This window comes from Budorcas taxicolor, chromosome 22 (genome assembly GCF_023091745.1).
Source record: "Budorcas taxicolor isolate Tak-1 chromosome 22, Takin1.1, whole genome shotgun sequence".
Taxonomy (NCBI): Eukaryota; Metazoa; Chordata; class Mammalia; order Artiodactyla; family Bovidae; genus Budorcas; species Budorcas taxicolor.
In genome coordinates this window covers 43,112,401-43,132,138 of record NC_068931.1, presented here as the reverse complement: position 1 = coordinate 43,132,138, position 19,738 = coordinate 43,112,401, and the positions used below count along the sequence as shown (strand labels likewise).

The following is a 19,738-nucleotide window of genomic DNA, read 5'->3' as shown; positions in this document are numbered from 1 at the left end:
CCGCGGGGCCGCTCGGGGCCAGGGCCGCTCCGGGAGCTCAGGCCGAACGAGGGCCGCGTCGTCACCTCTATTCTGAGAAGACTCCACGGAGAAGGCTCCCCGCTGCCCGTGAGGGACATCCCAGGAGCCGCCAAAAGGACAGCACGCCTTCTTCTCCCCTTTTCTCGCCGCGCCGCCTCGCGGGACCCTCTCGAAGTGCCTGGTCCCCGGCTCCGGCCTCCGGCACCCGCTGCAGAAACCTCCGGCACCGGATCGGGGAGTCCACATTGGATGGGCCGGCCGTGAGGGGTCGGGCGCCCGACGAGGGGGCTTCCTAGGGACTGGTGAGCGGCGGCCGGGAGAGCGGAGAGGCGCGGCCAGGAAAGCGGAGAGCGCGCCCTCGGGGCGCACGGCGCCGCGGCTCTAGCCGAGGCGATGCCCGGGCGGCTGCGAGCCTCCGGCCGCAGGAGGCCCTAGGCGGGCATGGGCTTGGCACCCCAGTCCTAGAGACCCTTTGCTCGGACTCGCGGGACCGACGCGATGGCCTCGGAAGTGGTGTGCGGGCTCGTCTTCAGGCTGCTGCTCCCCATCTGCCTGGCAGTAGGTGAGTGTTTCCCTCTCTCCGAGGGTCCAGGGGAGGGGAGGGGGCGCCTAGGGAGGGGGCGGGCTTCAGAGCAAACCCAGATCACTAGCTCGCGTGCCCGAGACCCGGTTCGGGGAGTCAGCTCCGCGGTCTGGGTGCGGAAGCCCGGCACTTTCAATTCTCACTCTGGGGCGCACGAACGGGGTCTGCATGATCAGGGTCTTAACCGTCTAGCTTCACAGTCCGGGCGGCCAGCTCGGCCAGTGCTGGAGACGGAGCTGAGTTTAGTAACACACAGAAATTTTTGTCGAGTGCTGAGCCGTGCACAATGGATGCGAATCCGCCTGAAAGGTAGTTGTAGACCCCTTCCCAGGTTTGTACAAGAGCACCCTCCCCCTGTCCCTGGACGCAGGACGCTCGGGCGCATCCAGAGGGTTTCTATGCCACCTCTGCCCCGTCCCGTGTCCCAGCCCCTGGGGGGAAGAAGGGAAGGACTCGGGTCGCGCCGGGAAGCGGTGCCCTGAAGTTGCTGGCTTTACTCACACAAAAGCCTCTACAACAAAACTGCTGGACACAGAGGCTGCGGAAACGGAGGCCCAGCTCCGCTCCTGCGCGGTCCAGACGGATCTGTAACTGCGCTGGGACTCCGAGGTTTAAGCAAGGACAGAGGGAGCCTCCCGGATTCCCAGGCAAGGATCTCACTGTTTTTATGCGGCCGGTAGGGCGTGAAAAGCCACCGGCCTTCAGGTCTAAAGACACCCGAGGGGCGCGAGCTTGGAGTGAGAGGGGCCCAGTTTCTCCTCTAGTAGAAGTGCCACACTGAATCCCGCCAAGGTGACTCTGGGCGCCTAGCCCTCACCTGTTCCCACTGGAGCTAGAAAAGAGGACATGTCTTAGCAAGTAGCAATTGCGTTTGCAAGGAGAGCCAGACCCATGCGGAAAAAGCCACCTTTGTCCATTTTGCCAAAGGTGGAGGGTCAAGGTCACACCTGTGCTAAATGGGGACGTAATCGGAAGGGGGCTTAGATGGGTTTCCTGAGGGCTGACCCCAGCTCCTGGGGGGATTATGTGGCCGAGTATTAACACACAAGAAACCTGCGCGGAAAACCGAGAAGGCTCGCGGAGAGGCGACAGGCCTGGTCCCTGGGCAGGAGGAGGGGCCAGTGAGGAGGCGGTCGCGGCCTCTTTGCCACTCGAGTTTCCGGGCCAGGACCCTTCTGCGGGCATCTTTGTCCTTGACCATCGCTCTGCCGGCGAGGAGCGCGGCTCCCACGAAGCTCCTATGGGCGTCTGTCCCCTCCAGTTTACTTGAATTTGGGAAGGATAGAGCCTTTGGGAAATCGATCAGGGACACTGTGCGGCTGCTTCGCAGGTCGCGTCCTGTCCAGGGACCGCGTGTCTCTGCAGGGCCTGACACCGCGCCTGGCTTAAGCGGGGGCTTTCGGTGTGGGGCCGATTCGTGTAGTCAGTGAGGTGGGGAGTGGCTCTGCCCCATCCAGCGCGTCCCTCCGGCCCCACCTCCCTGTCCCCCCCGCCCCTGCCCCCGGCTCGGAGGGGTGGCAGCTCCTGGGGATTGCCGGTAGTTACCTGCGACGCACACCTAGCGGAGCGACAGGACAGCAGCGATTACCCGCTGATGGCCGGCGACCTCGCGCTGAACTTGGCAGCTGCAGAGCCCGCCGGCTTCCCCTGGAGGTCCGCGGCCTCTGGGGTGGGATAGCGTCATTCCAACTCATCTTGGGGGTCTACACCGCAAAACCCTTCTGCAGGAGGGTTAGCTTTGCGCCCTCGAGGGCCAGGCACCGCGCACTTTCCAGCTTTGGAGCCCGAGGCTCGAGGCGAGAACCATAGGCTCCCCCGGGCGCCTGTAAGAGCGGGGACAACGGTCGTGCGGGTGGGATCCCGCCATCGTTCGGGGCTGCTTCGTCCCTCCCCTGGCCTCCTCCCAGCGCCCCTGAGCCCCGCGATGCGGTCACCGCCGGGGGCGCACTGGGGCCCAGCCACGCTCGATAGGTGCGGGGACTCGCACGTGCGCCCCACGGGTCCCCGACCTTCCCGGCGGGAGAGCGGCATCCCGGAGCCGAGGACGACCGGGCCGCCCGCGGTCCAGCATCCTGGCTCTAGCCTCGCCGCCTTCCCTTTCCAGCCCAATCCTCAGGATTCCCTCCGCCTTCCGGGTGCAGGGAGGGGAACCCGGGGTGTGCGAGTGTGTGTGTGTGTGTGTGGCTGCACCTGGGGCGTGCGAGTGTGACTGTGTGTGGGGGCGGGCTGCTTGCACTGGGTGGGGCCTTAGGTTATCTCTCGTTGCTCCCGGTTCCCCGGGGAGGAAGGGGAAGGACTGGGACCTCGGACCTCAGACTTCCGCCCCACCCCCTAACCCGCCCCACCGCCTGGATGAGAGCAGAGCTCCAGGGAGGACCAGAGCACTGACTCCCGCCACTGACCCCTCACCGCTTGGTGAGGAAAGACAACCCACTTCCGACGGCTGGTGCGCGCCTTCTAGTCTTTGTACTTTAACTGCAGGACGCGAGGCTGCTCGGTGGGTGTTGCTTGATGTAGGCATTCAGTTCTCTTCTACAGGAAGTGGATGTTTTCAAGGTTATTGGAGGGTTTTCAGGCTCCCCGGCTCCCAGGGTGCTACTAAATCAAATATTCAGATTTCCCTAATATCCTGGACATGGAGAGTGCAGTGATCCGCTTGCCATTAGAATCGATTTTTACGTTTTAGTCGTCTATTTTTGTAACTGGTGGAGGCAGTCTTCAAAGCCAAGCCTTTGCAGAAGCTCAGGCCTTTGTCTTTTATCCACCCCTCCACCATCCATGTTGAAATGTTTCTGCAGATGGATGTCCACCTCTCTTCCCCTAATGATGGTTGCTAAACATTAACTACCATTGTGCTTAATCTTATGTTTTAAGAGTTCTTTCTTGTCCTGTAAAAGAAATTTACAGAGAAACAATAAGTGAAATCAGTCCTCAGTCCTCAGCCGGCGTTAGGCGGCTCTTGAGTGTTTAAAGCAGAACAAAACCATAATGTAGCATAATGTAATATAATACAGTATGATGTAATATGTTGTTTAGCATCCAAAGTAGACATCCAGTGACAGGTTTTCCAACATCAATAGTAAATGAACATTTTGAAGATCTCCAAAACTGTCTGTGACTGCTTGAGTAGCCACTCTGATTATTTTTCCTCAAACTATACACAAAGGAGAACCTAGATAAACCCTTCCATTATATTATGCAATCTTTAATAATTATAATAATATCTGGTCACCATTGAGCACTTTAGAAATATTTTTATGTTTATTATCTTTTAGCCTGACTCCACCATCCCGCTCAACTCTAAGTCTATGGTTGAGTCCATTCCAGGGCTGGGAGCTGGTTGGCATGCTGCTGACCACTCGTTCTGTCTTGCCTGCTGTTGCCTGGAGTCTCCTCATGTCTTTCCTGGAAGAGCTGACTTAACGTTATTTTTGGGGGAGAGGAGAGCCTAGCTTGGAAAGAACGGATTGGCCCAGGAGGGGCAGAGCCACAGGGCACCATGAACTTATGATGCCCCTAAACGAAGTGACCAGAGCCGCATGGGAGACTGTTAGTTACAAAAAGAACCAGCCAACCAGTTAGCACTCTGTGGGCAAGTTCCACTTGAATAATCTCATAAATCCAGCGAGAATCTCCAAAATTCCCTTTAAAGATATTTGGCTTAAAGTGAACAAAACCATGGAGTCACTTTTGGAATATGCATGCATGTGGCTGTATCTGAATATAATTTCCTCTCTATTGCGCAATGTATTTCCCCTGCAGCATGTGCCGTTTTGCAGCCACATTTACACATACTCCAAGAATTACCAGTGAAGCCTGAGCAAGGTCTCCCCCTTGTCTCTACTGTAGCTCTTAGAGGAGGAGGTCTCAGCTGATGAAGCGAGCTGTGGCAGTTTGAAATTGCTTTCTTTTTCTGTCACACCTTCTGAAGCTTAGACAGGTAGATACTATTTATTACTTTCAGCAAGGACAAGAGTGCCAGTGAAAAGGATCAGGAATGTATAGCTTAAACCTAAAATAAAATATTTCATAAACATAGGCAGGCAAGAGGATTTTGTTAGTCGGGCAGTGAAAGCTGGAGCCATGTGACCACCCCATAGATTGTCACTGGTCTGTCCCTCTATAGGCCATGTGTGCCTTGCTCATCATCAGAGATAACTTTGGGGAGAGGGTTTGGTGACTCCACAATTTTAGAGACCTCAATTCAGATTTCCCTAATCTCACCTCTGATCACAGAGCTGGTTTGGCCTGTTTGTTTTTGTCTTCTTTCTGCATATTGGAGATGTTAACACTTCCTTCCTTGGTTAGTTGTGAGAGAGTGTGCCCTGCACATCTTGGGTAATGCCTGACACACTGCAGGTGCTCCTAGAGGGAGGGATCCTGCTGCCTTTGGGAGGAGAGTGGCAGGAAGGCGTGAGGGAGGTCCAGGCAGAAGTTAACAGACGAGCAGGTGGCGACATGAGTCACAGGAGCCTGGGCTGGGTAGATAGGATTTGTATGAAAACAGTTTGGTACCGAAATCTAGAGCCAGATTATTCCATTGAAAGTTGGTTTGTGTGTGGCAGGAGGATTTCTAATAATCAGGACTTTTCTGCCAGTTTGTTTAGTAGTTTGTATATCTGCATCACATTCTGATTAAATAATAGATTCTCCCTAGAACTGTACTGACAGTTTACTTTTGTCTTCCTGATGCTGTACCATCATTTTCATAGCCTTTAATGTGATCTTATTTTTTTCCTTTATTTGTGTTTACATGGCCTTTTCCCTTTTAGATCCCGTGCTACTACAAGTTAGTTGTTTATGAAGTTGCATAGTAACAGCATGTATATCACGTTATAATTTTTCCATAAATGTCCAGAACTTAGAATAGTATAAGTGTAGCCAGATATTTAATGAGTGCTTGATTGAAGAAACATATGATGATATGATGCATAGAATGTAAAACTAACTTTTGTAAGATTTGCAGGTATAAACAGTTGTTTTGAGGATGAGGAATCAGGTCAAGCAAATATCTGATTGAATGGAGGCTAGACACAAGGTTGAACTGGAAAACACTTAAAAAATATTTGGCTGTAAAGAGATAAACCTAGAGGAAGCTTGTCATTTTCACCAGCCCCTCACATGGCCTTTTAGACCCACTCAGACATGGCAGGATCAAGAAAATGAGAAGACCACATGCCAAGTGTCTGTGTAAAGAGTGTATCAGACATACAGTTTTAGCAATTTCATAATTTTTGAACTGTCCAATAATTATCTAATGGGAATTTAGGAATTATACAAATATGCATTTTCCTATTTATTGGTAGATTAAAACAACTAAGTATACTAGCAATTTTAAAATGGTTTTCCAGGCTCCTGAAGAATATACAGATTTTTATCTGCCTTCTTTCATTGTGTGGGATGGTGCTAGTTCCTGATTCATAAGCTATTGTTGGATTCTTCTTTTCCGCTTTGCTGGTGGTCATACTTTTGCATTAAAGTAGAATATTATAGGGCTTCCCTTTGCCAGCTCAGGTGGCAAAGAATCTGCCTGCAGTGCAAGAGACCCTGGTTTGATTCCTGGGTTGTGGAGATCCCCTGGAGAAAGGATAGGCTACCCACTCCAGTATTCTTGGGCATTCCTGGTGGCTCAGACAGTAAAAAAAAAATCCAGTTGCAATACGGGAGACCTGGGTTCGATCCTTGGGTTGGGAAGATCCCCTGGAGGAGGGCATGACAACCCACTCCAGTATTCTTGCCTGGAGAATCCCATGGACAGAGGAGCCTGGCAGGCTACAGTCCATGGGGTCACAAAGAGTTGAACACGACTGAGAGACTACATACAGCTCAACAGGATGAGGGGATATTCAACTTCTTTTTATATGAGTTTCAAGTTTTCTACACTTTTCATTAAAAAGAACAAAGCTGTGTATCCATGTGGTTAGTCCTGGTTTTCTGTGGCGATTTCACCAGTCATGGGGGACTAGGGATGGTGGTGGAGGTTATGCTGAGCCTCCACTGCTCTCACAGGGAGTTATTCACTCTGTGACCAAACTCAGAGGATTCTGCCCCTTTGAACTGCCCCTTCCCTACCCTTAGACTTGACTCCATCATTGCCAGGCCTCCCCTCCTTGCCCTGCAGACACCTCCTGTGTGCTCAGCACAAGCTTTCCTACACTGCTGACCCTGCACATTTTTGGTGAGACACTGGGTACCGCTGCCCCAAACTGAAGTTCTGTCCAGATCACACATCGCGTCCACAGATGTCCACCTACGTTTGTCTTTGCCCTTTCACCCTAGTTTCCAGAAGCATTGCCTGTGTTCACACCTTGTGTGTCCTGCAGTGCCAGGGAGCCTCAAGTCTCTGTCTTGGCCTCTTGGGCTCTGTCCATCCTTCCTGTGTGCTGAGCCACGTGCCTTCCACTGTTGGAAGCCTTTGCCCACTCCCGCAATCTACTCTGTGGTCCAGAGACCTTGAGCTTTCCTCCTGTCCATCACAGTCCAACCTCAGTGCAGCAATCAGCCAAAGCCCTATGGCCACGCCCACCTCCCCACCAGGCGTGGCCTCGACCCAGCAGGTGCGCAGACGGGGCTTGAAGCCAGGAGATGCTTTCTTTAGGTGACAGATGGCCCTTTCAGTCCATTCTAAGCAAAGACACGTCCACTTGTCAATGTAGGTTAGCAGGGTATTGAGGCTGAAATGAATGAACTTTCTTGGCCTCACACAACTGTCGGGATGCAGTGCGCATGCTCTCTGTGCTCCGGGAGGTGGTCTAGGACAGCGGTCCGCGCTCTGCTCTGCCGCAGGAGTTGCATCCTTTCCCGGGGTTCAAGTTACTGGTCACACGTCCACGTCCCGCTTGAGGACGGAAGGAGGACGCACAGGAGGGACCCCTTTCCACCCTCCCAGGACACAGCCTGGAGGTCACGTGATTCCCTGCTGTTCACATCCCAGTAGCCTGACCTTGATAATGTCATTCACCTCTGACTGCTCGGGAGCCTGGGGAGTGTCATCTTCGTTTGGGCTGGTGTGAGCTCAGCTGAGGATCGGGGAAGGGGCTTCTGCCACAGGGGTGAGAAGGAGAGACGGGGAATATATGTCCAGATGTCGGTCTCTGCCTTCTGTGGGGAGGGTGGCTTAGGTGCCTGCAGACCTGCGGATCTGTCTTCGCAGAACTCCGCCCTCGACTTATAGGCTGGAGTTCCAGCAGCTCCCACATGTGAGGGGCAGACTGTGACCCAGAGGAGACTCTCTAACCTCCAAAGGGGCGGCCCGAGCTCCCCAGTTTATACAGACAGGAGCCTGAGGAACCTGTGTGGGAGTGTCTGGGGGTGAGGGGGTAAGGAGGGGGAAACACAGAGCTGGCTCTGGCCCAGCTGTTGGTCGTGGAGCCTCCAAGTGGTGGTTCTGGATTCTGGACGCCAGGAAAACTCCCTGCAGAGACGCCCACCTTTAGGAGGGGCTCCTGTACTTATGCTCTCTTCCCACCACGTTTGTGTGAGCCAAAAGTTCCTTCATCTAAAGTGTAGATATTTGTGGAAAAATAAGACAACAGTTTCTCATCCTTGTGTTTATGTGATTTGTTCAATCAGCTTGTTACACTTCTGTCACCCAGCTGGAGTGGGATGGCCATTTTGGGTGAATGGGACATTGTGGGGTATGGACACTGGGTGAGATGTCATGGCTACTTTTAGGGGACCAGAATGCCCCTGGGCACTTGGAGGTTCACCAAGAAGAGCTCTGGTGCCAAAAGACACACATCTTCACAGGGCTAGCTCCTTACACAGGAAAGAACACAGAAGTTCTTTCTCTTCCTCCATCTCTTATTTGTAGTGGATGGTGTCTGATGTCTCAGGGGAAATGCCCAGGTTGTAAAGTCTGAATGTTTTAGATACCAATCTTGGCCTGTCATACTAGCTGTGTGACATTGATCAAAATGCTTAACCTCTCTGTTCTTCAGTGATTTCCCTTGTAAACCAAGTTGTTAGTCATAGTACCTAGCTCAGAGCATTGCTGACAGTACTTGTGAAGCTCTTGGTGCAGTGCCTAGCCTGTGGTAAATATCTAATAAAACGTGGGTCTCCTTGTCAGGTGTAGGCTCAGAATTTAGGCATTATTATTGTCTGAGGCAAGTCTGAGGACCTACTCCTTAAATTGCAGTTGCAATCAACTTCCAAGGAAGCTACAGAAGAAGGCCTGATTGAAGGAATGTCTGGGTGCCCCTCAAGTCAGATAGGCAGGGGGTCCTCTGGGCCATTGCTTGTTTTTGCCTTGGAAACAAGGGGACATCTGCTCACCTTTAGTCCTTCTTCCTAGTCAGGCTGAGCCATCGCCTCTGTGTTCCCCTGCCACTTGGCTTTATATAATCACAGACTTATGTACTGAGTTACATGATGTCTCTCTTCCCTTCAAAGTGTCTGCAAGTTCCGCTACCCTGTGTGATATTTCATGCCATCCCCAGAACTAAACCTACTACCTAACACACAGTAGATAGTAAACAGGTATTTGTAGGTTTTTGAACTGCAAAGATGTGTCCCAACATTGCCCTTCAGCTGCCTGGCCAGGGCTGTGGCCCACAGTGAACACGGAAGAAATAATGCCGATTGATTGACGAACGAATTCACGGGTTAAATTTTTTCCCTTGAGTATCTCAGAAGTCTGAAAAAAAAGTTTAGTCTAGCATCTTACAGCTCTGGGTTTTTACATCTTTGAATGTAAAATTCATGATGGTCTGATCTGAATGCTCTGCAACTTGCCTAAATGTGAATTTCCTCCATAGGACAATTAATACCTTTTACTTGCTTTGCAGTGAACAGAGAAAGAAAAACCCACTTGAGATGGTAGAGCTTGCCCGGAGCCTCATCCTTGAAGTGCATATTATTTTTTAAGATGTTTTTAGCTCTCCTGGAACCACACGAATTGATCTGTTTTCCGTTGTGGTTGAATCCCCCAAGTCAGCAATTTTGGCCACAGGTGCAGGAGAGGAGGATGGATGGAGGACCTTAGCAAGCTGAGAAGTTGGAAGCAGAGTGCCCTGGGAACAGGTTATAGATCTGAGCTAACCCAAGTCCTGTCTCCTCCTGGTGCCCCAGGACAATGCCCACCTGCAGGCAGGTGCCACTCTGGCATCTCAGTGGGAGCACACTGCCATGCTTGGGGATCTGCACAGCACGTGTTTTGGGAAGTGGCCTGGTCTGAAGGTCCAAAGACCAAGTCTCCATCCTGTTCATAAGGAGCTATGGGCCTTTGCCAAGTCATGGAAACACTCTTCCTTAATTACACTCTCTAGAAATGAGGTGCTCCAGGCTAAGGAATATTTTTCTGATTCTCCAGTAATATTTCTACACACACTTTGTTTCAATATTAGAAAGGATGACTAGAAAACCATACCTTTTAGTCAACACATTGGAATTGTTGTTGTTCAGTCACTTAGTCATGTGCAACTCTTTGCGACTCTGTGGACTGCACCATGCCAGGCTCTCTCATCCTTCACTATCACCGCAGACGCTTTAACCTCTGAGCCACTAGGGAAGCCCCACTATCACCGCAGTTTGCTCAAACTCCTGTCCATTGAGTCAGTGATGCTATCTAACCGTCTCATCCTCTGTCTCCCCCTTCTCCTTTTGCCTTCAATCTTTCCCAGCATCAGGGTCTTTTCCAGTGAGTCAGCTCTTCAAATCAAGTGACCAAGTTATTGGAGCTTGAGCTTCAACATCAGTCCTTCCAATGAATATTCAGGGTTGATTTCCTTTAGAATTGACTGGTCCAAGGCAATCTTAAGAGTCATCTATCAGCAATTCCAAATAAGAATATGGATCAAACCTGGCCTCCAAACCTATATTTTGATTACCAAAACCACTATGACTTTATGAAGTATCAACTTGTTAATAATTTCAGGTCATGGTTGATTTTTCATTGCTTTCACATTCATACAGTTGTTTATTTGCTGTTAGAAACTCAGTGATGAATAGTTTCATATCTTTTAAGCTAAGGGAAGGAAAGCTGTTTAACACAGTCACCTGTTCCATTTACTCCCCAGAGTGATCTGGAGCTGGCAGGACAGGGGGCAGCCTCAGTGTGTCTGTGATGGAGAGCTGGGTCCAGTAATACTCGGGTTTAAATGCTGCACTGATGTCGAGAACCACATTCTTGTCCTTGGCTCATTTTGTGCCTCTGCTACCTTCATATTTCATCATTAATGTAACCCACAGAGGCCAAATTAGCTTTTAGCAGAGAAAGTTGCAAACATAGTTCTTTAAAACATAAGTAGGCAAAGACAGTTATCAGTTGATGATTTTTAAATTAAGCCATGATAGGTTGATTTTCTTTTTTAAAACTTTTAAATTTTGTACTGGGATATAGCTGATTAACAGTGTTGTGATGGTCTCAGGTGAATGGCAAAGGGACTCAGCCATATGTATGCATGTATCCATTCTCCCTCAGATTCCCCTCCCATCCAGGCTGCCACATAATAATTTTTTAGATAGACGTTTAGAAGCTGATCAAAGAATATGCACATTTTATTCTATTTGCTATACATTGCTGAATTACTTCTGAAGAGGGGTTTGTCAGTTGTGGGTCATAATAACTTGATTTTGTTTGTAATCAGATGCTAATATTTGCTCTATTGCTCCCCCACCCACCCAAAGAACTATTCTTTTCATCTTTTTTAGTTTGTTATAAATCAGACTGTTCAGGCTTCCCCCTCACTCCCTTTAGAGGTTCTCAAGGCAGAACAGCAGTTATATAACTATGTGACATGATGCCAGCTTCCCCAAGGATAGGTTTATTTGCGTTGTTTGTTGTCAAGGTGAAGAATTAAACATCCTCCTGTAGACTAGCATTTGTGGCTCTTGTCCTGGGTCCCACCCCGCCGGTAATGATATCTAAGATGTTTACTTGAACTGCAGATTTTTCCTGAAGAATTGGGTGCTTAAGTCTCTTCTTCATGTAACTAACCCCACCTGACTCATTCTTTATGTTAAAGACTCACGTGAAACAGTGTACCCAATCTGAAGTTGTATAAGTGATTCATCCTTAAGAAACGATCTTACAATAAAAAAAGGGAATATGCAGAGTACATCATGAGAAACGCTAGACTGGAAGAAACACAAGCTGGAATCAAGATTGTCGGGAGAAATATCAATAACCTCAGATATGCAGATGACACCACCCTTATGGCAGAAAGTGAAGAGGAACTAAAAAGCCTCTTGATGAAAGTGAAAGAGGAGAGTGAAAAAGTTGGCTTAAAGCTCAACATTCAGAAAATGAAAATCATGGCATCTGGTCCCATCACTTCATGGCAAATAGATGGGTAAACAGTGGAAACAGTGTCAGACTTTATTTTTTTGGGCTCCAAAATCACTGCAGATGGTGACTGCAGCCATGAAATTAAAAGACGCTTTCTCCTCGGGAGAAAAGTCATGACCAACCTAGATAGCATATTCAAAAGCAGAGACATTACTTTGCCAACTAAGGTCCGTCTAGTCAAGGCTATGGTTTTTCCAGTGGTCATGAATGGATGTGAGAGTTGGACTGTGAAGAAGGCTGAGCGCCGAAGAATTGATGCTTTTGAATTGTGGTGTTGGAGAAGACTCTTAAGAGTCCCTTGGACTGCAAGGAGATCCAACCAGTCCATTCTGAAGGAGATCAGCCCTGGGATTTGTTTGGAAGGAATGATGCTAAAGCTGAAACTCCAGTATGTTGGCCACCACATGCGAAGAGTTGACTCCTTGGAAAAGACTCTGATGCTGGGAGGGATTGAGGGCAGGAGGAGAAGAGGACGACAGAGGATGAGATGGCTGGATGGCATCACTGACTCGATGAACGTGAGTCTGAGTGAACTCCGGGAGATGGTGATGGACAGGGAGGCCTGGTGTGCTGTGATTCATGGGGTCGCAAAGAGCCGGACATGACGGAGCGACTGAACTGAACTGAACTGAAGGCATCTTTCATGCCTTTCAATCTGCTTCTTGATGGTATTTTTTTTTTTTTCTTTTTACATTGTTTCTTTTATGAAACTTTCCACCATTGTCTGGCCTTTGAACGAGTTCCAAAGGTTGGGTGCAATTGATTGAGTCTTACTATTTTTTTCTGATGTTCTAATGCTGTTTGGAAGAGTTTGTTCCCATCTGAGGCCAGTTGAAGACGAATGATGCTTCCACATCTTGGGGTTCTCACTTTAGGCACCTCCATTGTGCCGTCAAATGAAAAGGGAACAGGTGTGAAAGAGGACAAGCCTTGGACAGTGCCTGCCTCCAGAACCCATAGAGGGTGGTTGAGAGTAGTTAAAATTGTGCTCTGGGGACCAGAGTGGTTGGGGTCACCTGTGGCTGGGTGACATGGGTAAGCCTTGTGTCAAGTGTGCCCATTTGCAGTGATCACACTGCCCAGAGAAATAATTCACACAAGTAGAATGAGCAGAGGACGGGGTTAGGTAAAAAGAAATGTCAGCTGGGTGAAATGTGTCAAGAAGTTTATGGGAATTGAAGGAAATATAAAAATTGCTACATGTATGCTGACAATGTAAACTTTCAGCCTTGCAGCTAGGAAATAAAAAGAACGCTTAGTGTTGTAAGTCAAAGGAGGCAAAGCTGAGAAGCTGCTGTCTGAAGGTCTTTGAATGCAGGCTCTGTATCCCTTGGCGGTAAGAGTATGGGGTTGAGCATGGCTCGCCTGGTGGCATTCAGCCTCTTGGAAGCAGAGGCACTGACTTCACGTCCTTCTTGGACCTGGTGATGCTCTTCCTTGTGAAGACCGACACTTGAAGAAGAAGACCATTGATCCCACGAGCTCTTCCCACCCAAACTTTTCGAAACATTAGTTGGATCTTTCAAGTAGATGCCATGTTTGGATCCCATAGACCAATAAATATTCAAAGGCTAATGTTCTGTCTCAACTAGAAAGACTTGATTCTTAGACTTTGGAAAGAGTTTTAGGACCTAGCGATGTAGGTGATGAGTGACATGTTGGGAAAGCATTGTAAACAAAACTTGTATTGTTGGAGGATTCCCAAGGACTCAAATGTGTGCTCACCAACCAGTCAGACAAATCCTGTGTGTTGCCTTCACAGATCGTGCTGTGAGCCCTGTAGACTGAAGGAATGTTTTATGGTCCCTTAGATGGTAATGCCAGCTTTTTTCTTAAGTGCTTAATACAATCATGATTCATCTAACTTCAACCAGGCTGAGCCTTTAGGTCCCCTTAGCTGATCAGCATCTGTCTCCTCTTGAATTCTGAAGGTTTTCCCATCTGAAGATCTCCTTATGATTTGACCAGATCTCCTTCCATGTTAGGTATTGTGTTCTGCTTCCACACAGAAAATAATTTCTGACTCAGTACCATGGGGTTGGAAAAGAAGTCTGCAAGTTTTATTCATTCACACCCAAGGAAGAAATCAGCCAAGTGTTATGGAAGTGTGTTTTCACGCCTTCTGGAAGCCACCTTTTGGAAGTTTTTCTATAGAGCTTCCTCCAGTGTCTCTGGGGCTCAGAGGAACTTGGCTCTCATGGGAGCCCTCACACCCCTAGAAGTTTCTAGAATCACATACCACCAAATAGGACATGGCCTGATATTGAAGGCATCATCGTACTCTGGGCATTAATCATTTTTCACTTTCATAATTCTTTTAAAATCTGTTATAATAAATGTTGGAAGATGGCAATGATTACAGACAGTGACTATATTTTTTAGGGTATTAAATAAACATTTATTCTGTTTATTTTTCAGTTCTGTAGACTTTCTTCCTTAGAGCAGTTCTAGATCTACAGCAGAGTTGAGCGAGATTTCCCACGTTTTCCTGCTCCCCCATGAGCAGCCTCTGGCTCTGAGGAGTATGATGTTGCCGTTGCTAGGTCTACATTGACACATCATTAGGTCTGTTTTAAGAAACTGGAAAATAACATATTAATTGTTATTAAATGACTGTCTATTGGTTTTCTAGATAAATTATGCATATTTCACCCAAGGGAGCTCATTTAATCAAGTCTTTGTAAAATTGTTGAGAAAATATATCTCCTGAGACCACATAAATTTAGATAGACTTACCCTCTCCAACTATAAAAGTTCAGCATAAAAATGTCTTTTCATTGGGCAGAGTGTTTTTAGGTCTAAAATATGACTTGGCTTTCAACTTGGTGGTGGATAATCTGAAGAGCTGGGGTTGCCATGATGCAAGAGGTTCAGTTTATTTTCTCAGTTTTGTAAGCAAAAGGTTTGAGTTGTCTGTCGCTTACCAGGATTCAATAAAACTTGTCTTAGTTAATTTGAAACAATGTTCTGATATATTTTTGTGCCATGTATTTAGAAAGATTAAGTTTTATGAAATACATTTTAACCATGTGTTTAATATTTCCAGTTCTTCTATGAAAATTCATTTTAATAGTGAGTTTTAGAATAAAGCCATTTTACTCCCAATTTAACTTAGTTTTTTCAATATCAATAGGCCATTTAGTCATTTCATTTTTTTCTTTTGGAATTTGTGAGGAATAATTAAACGCTTTAATCAGAAACTGAGCCTTCATTCAACACATGAAGTCATAACTTGATAGCATTTCATATTGCATGGGTGGGTAACTGCAGATTAACTAAAATGCTTTTTTCTTTCCAGAGTGTTGCTATAGCATGTTTTTCCAATTCCAGATGGCTTCAGCAGCACAACATATTTCTGTCTTGATGTGTGTGTTTTTTTTTTTTTCTCTCAACAGTCTCCCCTTTGCATAATGCTTTATGTACATTGGACCTTGCAGCATCTTCTTTCTGATTTCTAGCCTTTGTTGTTTCTAATGTTGCAAGTGTACTTATAGAGGCTCCTTTGCACCCTTTTGGGAGGAAGGCAAGGCGCATCTAAACAAACAATAAAAAGACAAAATCGAGTAAGCTGGGGAGCTCTGTACCTGAGGGTCAAGGGTGGAGCCCTGGGGCTGGAGAAATCAGAGATGGAGCCTTGCTTCCCTTGGTGTCTGGGAGGGTTCAGGGTGAAAAGGAAGGCAGGCCCAGGGACCTTCATCCTGGAGTTGACTCTGTGGTTACTTCTTGAAAAGACCCTCTGGGGTTTGTTTTCTGCCTATTCCTTCTGAATGAAACCAGTTCCTTGGCCCTGAGGACCGAAATCATGATTCAGTCCCGAGTGGTCCACAGACTAGCAACAGAATGAGACAGAGGTGCGCAGAGCAGAGCAGGGGCTGGGGAGATGATCCTGAAGGGATGGGCTGGGGACCGCCTGACCTGAAGCTGTCCCCTCTTTGAGGATCTCTGACTGTGACCTGCACAGAGAGAGGGGAGGTCACTTAGGAACAGGTGGCATTCTGAGGGATGCTGAACCGTGTATCCGTGTTTCTCACAAAGGCTTCTGGCCTTGGACTTGGGTGTCTGTGGCTTGAGTGATCCCTCATAAGATTGCATGTTCTCTGATAGCTTTAGGAAGATCCTCGGCACATGACTCTGGGTAACTGCAAAGAGACCTGTAGTAACACAACTAGGGTTGCATATGAACTTGGAAAGTAGATTGAGAGGAGATTTGGGGACCTCGAGTGCAGGTGGAGGGGTTTAGACTTCGTGTGTGTGGGAAGCATCATGTTAGTGATAGAATCTCCTTCAACCCAAACATCTTCAGGTGGTATTTTAAGGCTGTGATGCAACCAGACATGTGCGATGACTCCTTCTATGCTTTTGGAAGAAGCTTATCAACCTGGATGGTGTCTGGTTACTCAGCGCATCTCTGACATGCATGTAGGTGTCTCCATGGTACCTGCACAAGATTGTCAAGGACTTGGCTTTGCTGGAGTTGTTGAACCACACAAATACTTCACAAGAGCCCCGGGAGTGGTGTGATATGTACTGAAAGAGAATGAGGTTGAGAAATTCTGCCTGAGGGCCTAGCAGTCGGGAACGGCAAGGATGGTAGGACACCTCCCAGACACCTCCTGGGTTCTGTCCACCTTGGGCCTCGGGAGGGAGTGGGTGGCTGGGCGGACCTGCCCCACCACATACTACGCCTAAGGAGCTAACCTGTTGGCTAATATTTGAGTAGTTTCCTTAGTGAAATACAAAACCCAGTTTGGATTTCAACAAGGAGAGACTTTATCCCAAGGACCATGGGAGAAGGGCGGATGCTCTGGCTCTAAGACCCACCAGCATCTCAGAGGTTGGGAAGATAGGGCTTCACTTTCATGGGGTGGGGGGAGGGGTAAACAAGTAACGGGGGTGCAGGGCTTAACAGGACAGCCCAGTGGTTTTCCCTGAGGGCAGTCTGCTCTCTAGAGCCCCTTGGGGAGGACTGTCCCACTCCCCGTGTCAGGTCCTGGGCCCCATGGAGGGCAGTGTCTGACTACAGTTTGGTTAAGTCATGTCAGTAGGTATTTCGTCTTGATTGGTCACTGGGGACAATCAGTTCACCTTCCCACAAAGAATGGGAAGGTGGAGCATGCTTGTGCAAGGTAAACAAGGGGGACCCTGAATCTCACTGGGTGAAGGCGGGAGGCGGCTTTTGTGAACTGAGCTTTCTCTGGAAGATGAAACGGGGAGACTTTCTTTCTTTCCTTCTTTCTTTTATTTTGATGATATTGCTATTTTAATAACATTAGTTTTGACATCTATTTGTACATGTGTTTAAATGTGACTTTCAGCCCCGGCACCATAGCAGTTAGGTATTAAACCGTCCTTCCAGGAAGTGAGCAAAGCTGTTAATAGCAGACATCCTACCACCAGAGGTTATCTTGTGCACTGTTGGGAAAAATAACTAAGCATTTACATTTTTCATTGCACACCTGTGGATTGGTTTAGATTGAATAGCTCAAATGAAGCAAATATAGGGAGGTGTCCTGTATACAGACATTCTACCATGATAGGTATACCATATATATTGTGAAAGGATGAAATTTTGACTGCATGTGCGACCTGGATCTGTTTCTGACCCCCTGAATCCAGAGGGTGAACAGGGCTCAGTGCTTTCTGGGGGGTGGGGTGGGGGCCTTCCCTCATGAGGGCTGTGTTCCAGAAGCGCAGGCTCAAGGGAAGCTCAGTGCCACCCAAAGCGTGTTTCTAGGATGCTGTGTTAGCTCCATCAGCAACTTTTGGTGCCTGTGTTCTGCCGGGCACTGGGTCAGGAGCCAAAATGAATAAACAAGCATGACCTTGATGTCCAAGTCTGAACCCGATGGTCAGAACAGCTCTGTGCAAACCCCAGGGAGACTCAGAGAAACAAAGGACCCACAGGCTATGCTGGGGAGGACCCAAGCCTCACGACGTCTGAGCCCTGCCTGTTCGCTGTCCTCTGTGGTACCCTGTCTGTACGCTGGCTGCAGGGGGAGAGCTGGGGAGGCTGAGCAGTCAGGGGACGGCCTGTGGGTAAGCACAGTGCCATGTGAGTTTTGGCCTAAAGCAGCATTTTTGAGAGATGCGTAGGCAGGATGATCAAAAGGCATTTTAGAAGTGTATTCGTGGCTGACTTTTCATCCTTGTGCTGAAAAATGAGGCCTGAACTTTTCACATAACCCGGCTCTTGCTGCTTTCGAGAAGGGCCCCATGGGTCTGTGGTGTGGGATCACGTGTGGTCCATTAGGCCCCAAGTCTAGGCTGGAGGGAGGATCAGTCTAAATGCGTTGCTCCTTGTTGTCCAACATAATTTTGCTCATATCTTATAAGATGGTTTTTATGCAGTTAGGGACCTTTACAGTCAAACCTCAGGAAGCACCGGCCTTCAGTGAACCATTCCCCAGCTTGGGCAGGCTGCCTTCTGAGTTCTGTGGGATCCTGCGGGGGAGACCTGAGCCCTGTGCGGACAGTCATGTACATTTTGTTCAAACCTCACCCCGTAGGGCTTCCTCGGCTTCTGAGAAGCTGAGGAGACTGAGATACACCGGGCTGGAGAGATTTGCCAAGTGGTGGCTAAAGTGTGGGAGTGTGTGACCATGAAGTCGCTAAGAGCTGGAACGAACCGCTGAGTCGCGCTTTGTTATCTGTCCCTGGAAGCATTTTACAGATGGGACATCATCTTATCAGTCTGAAGAGCTTGATGTCTGTCTGGCCCACTGGCTCGAGGAGGAACTCTGATCTCTGGCTTCCTTCTCCCCAGACACTGATTCTCCAACAGGGGATGTGAGTCCGTTTTGATTTGCAGTGTGTTGGCTCAGAGCTTTATTTTTTGGTTGCAAATTCTGGAAACAAACCAAATCTTGATTAAAGAAAGTGGGTGATTTATTGGCACTTCCTCAATCATGGCAAGCCCTGGGGTCCGAATCTCATGTCTTTTTCTGTTTCCTGACCCTGCTGTCTACTGTACGGGTGTCATTCTTAGTCAAGCTGTTCTTCCAAATGCTGGCAAGTGGCATTTCTGTGCTAATAGACTTCAGACTTGTGGTTCCCATGAAAGGAATATCTCTGGGACCTTGGCAGGTCAGGAGCCGTCTGGGAAAGGAGAGAGAGCTTGCCATGGGGAAGACAGTGAGCATTGTCTCCAGACTTCTGAAGGCTTCATAACCAAGATACCATGTACGTTGCCTTTGGAGGCACGAACGTGAGAAAGAGTTAGGAGCAGGTGGTTGGAAGAAGGCCAAAGAATTTTGGTTCAGTAAAAGGAAAAACTTTACCATTTAAAGTTCTTCCAAGATGAAATGTTATCTTGGATGATCCAAAGTTCCCTTTTCCTAGGGGAGTCTGGTGTATGGAAGGGGTTCAGCAAGAGGTTGGGAAGTGAAGCTAGGGGTTAGGGTCTCAGATCCATGGCAATAAATTAGTTACTAAACTTCATGTATTCTTATCCAGTGCTTTGAAAAGCTGAAAGAACTGCATGCCAGGTGTCCTGAAATCTGTTTCTTGTGATTTTGGCAACTTATACTCACCAATGAGCTTGTCTGCCCATATTCTAGTATTTTCTTCCTGGGGCTCCTCCAGGACAGATCCTGAGAGCCTCCTCTTACAGAAGGGAAGGTGAGAGCATGGGGGACCCAGCATTTTCTGTGACAGAGTGATTGAATTCAGAGCAGTTCTGTGACTCCAAGTCATAAATCCAACATGCATTTTTGGTTTACTTAGGCTTTTCTTTTCAACAAAACAATCAAATGATTGTGGACTTAGGACATTGGATGTATTCAATTAAAAACCTCATTCTTTTTGAATAATTATGGATACTCTCCTCTGAGTCCAAACCTTTAATC

At 48.2% G+C, this 19,738-nt stretch overlaps 1 protein-coding gene across 1 annotated transcript in view; it reads left to right on the top strand.

Annotated features, from left to right (window-relative positions):
- Nucleotides 1-519: 519 nt before the first annotated feature.
- The window catches only part of PIEZO2 (piezo type mechanosensitive ion channel component 2), a 251,957-nt gene continuing 232,738 nt past the window's right edge, over nt 520-19,738 (top strand). The window contains exon 1 of the mRNA XM_052660420.1: nt 520-583. Within this exon, the coding sequence (XP_052516380.1) occupies nt 520-583 (64 nt within the window). The remainder of the gene's footprint in view (nt 584-19,738) is intronic.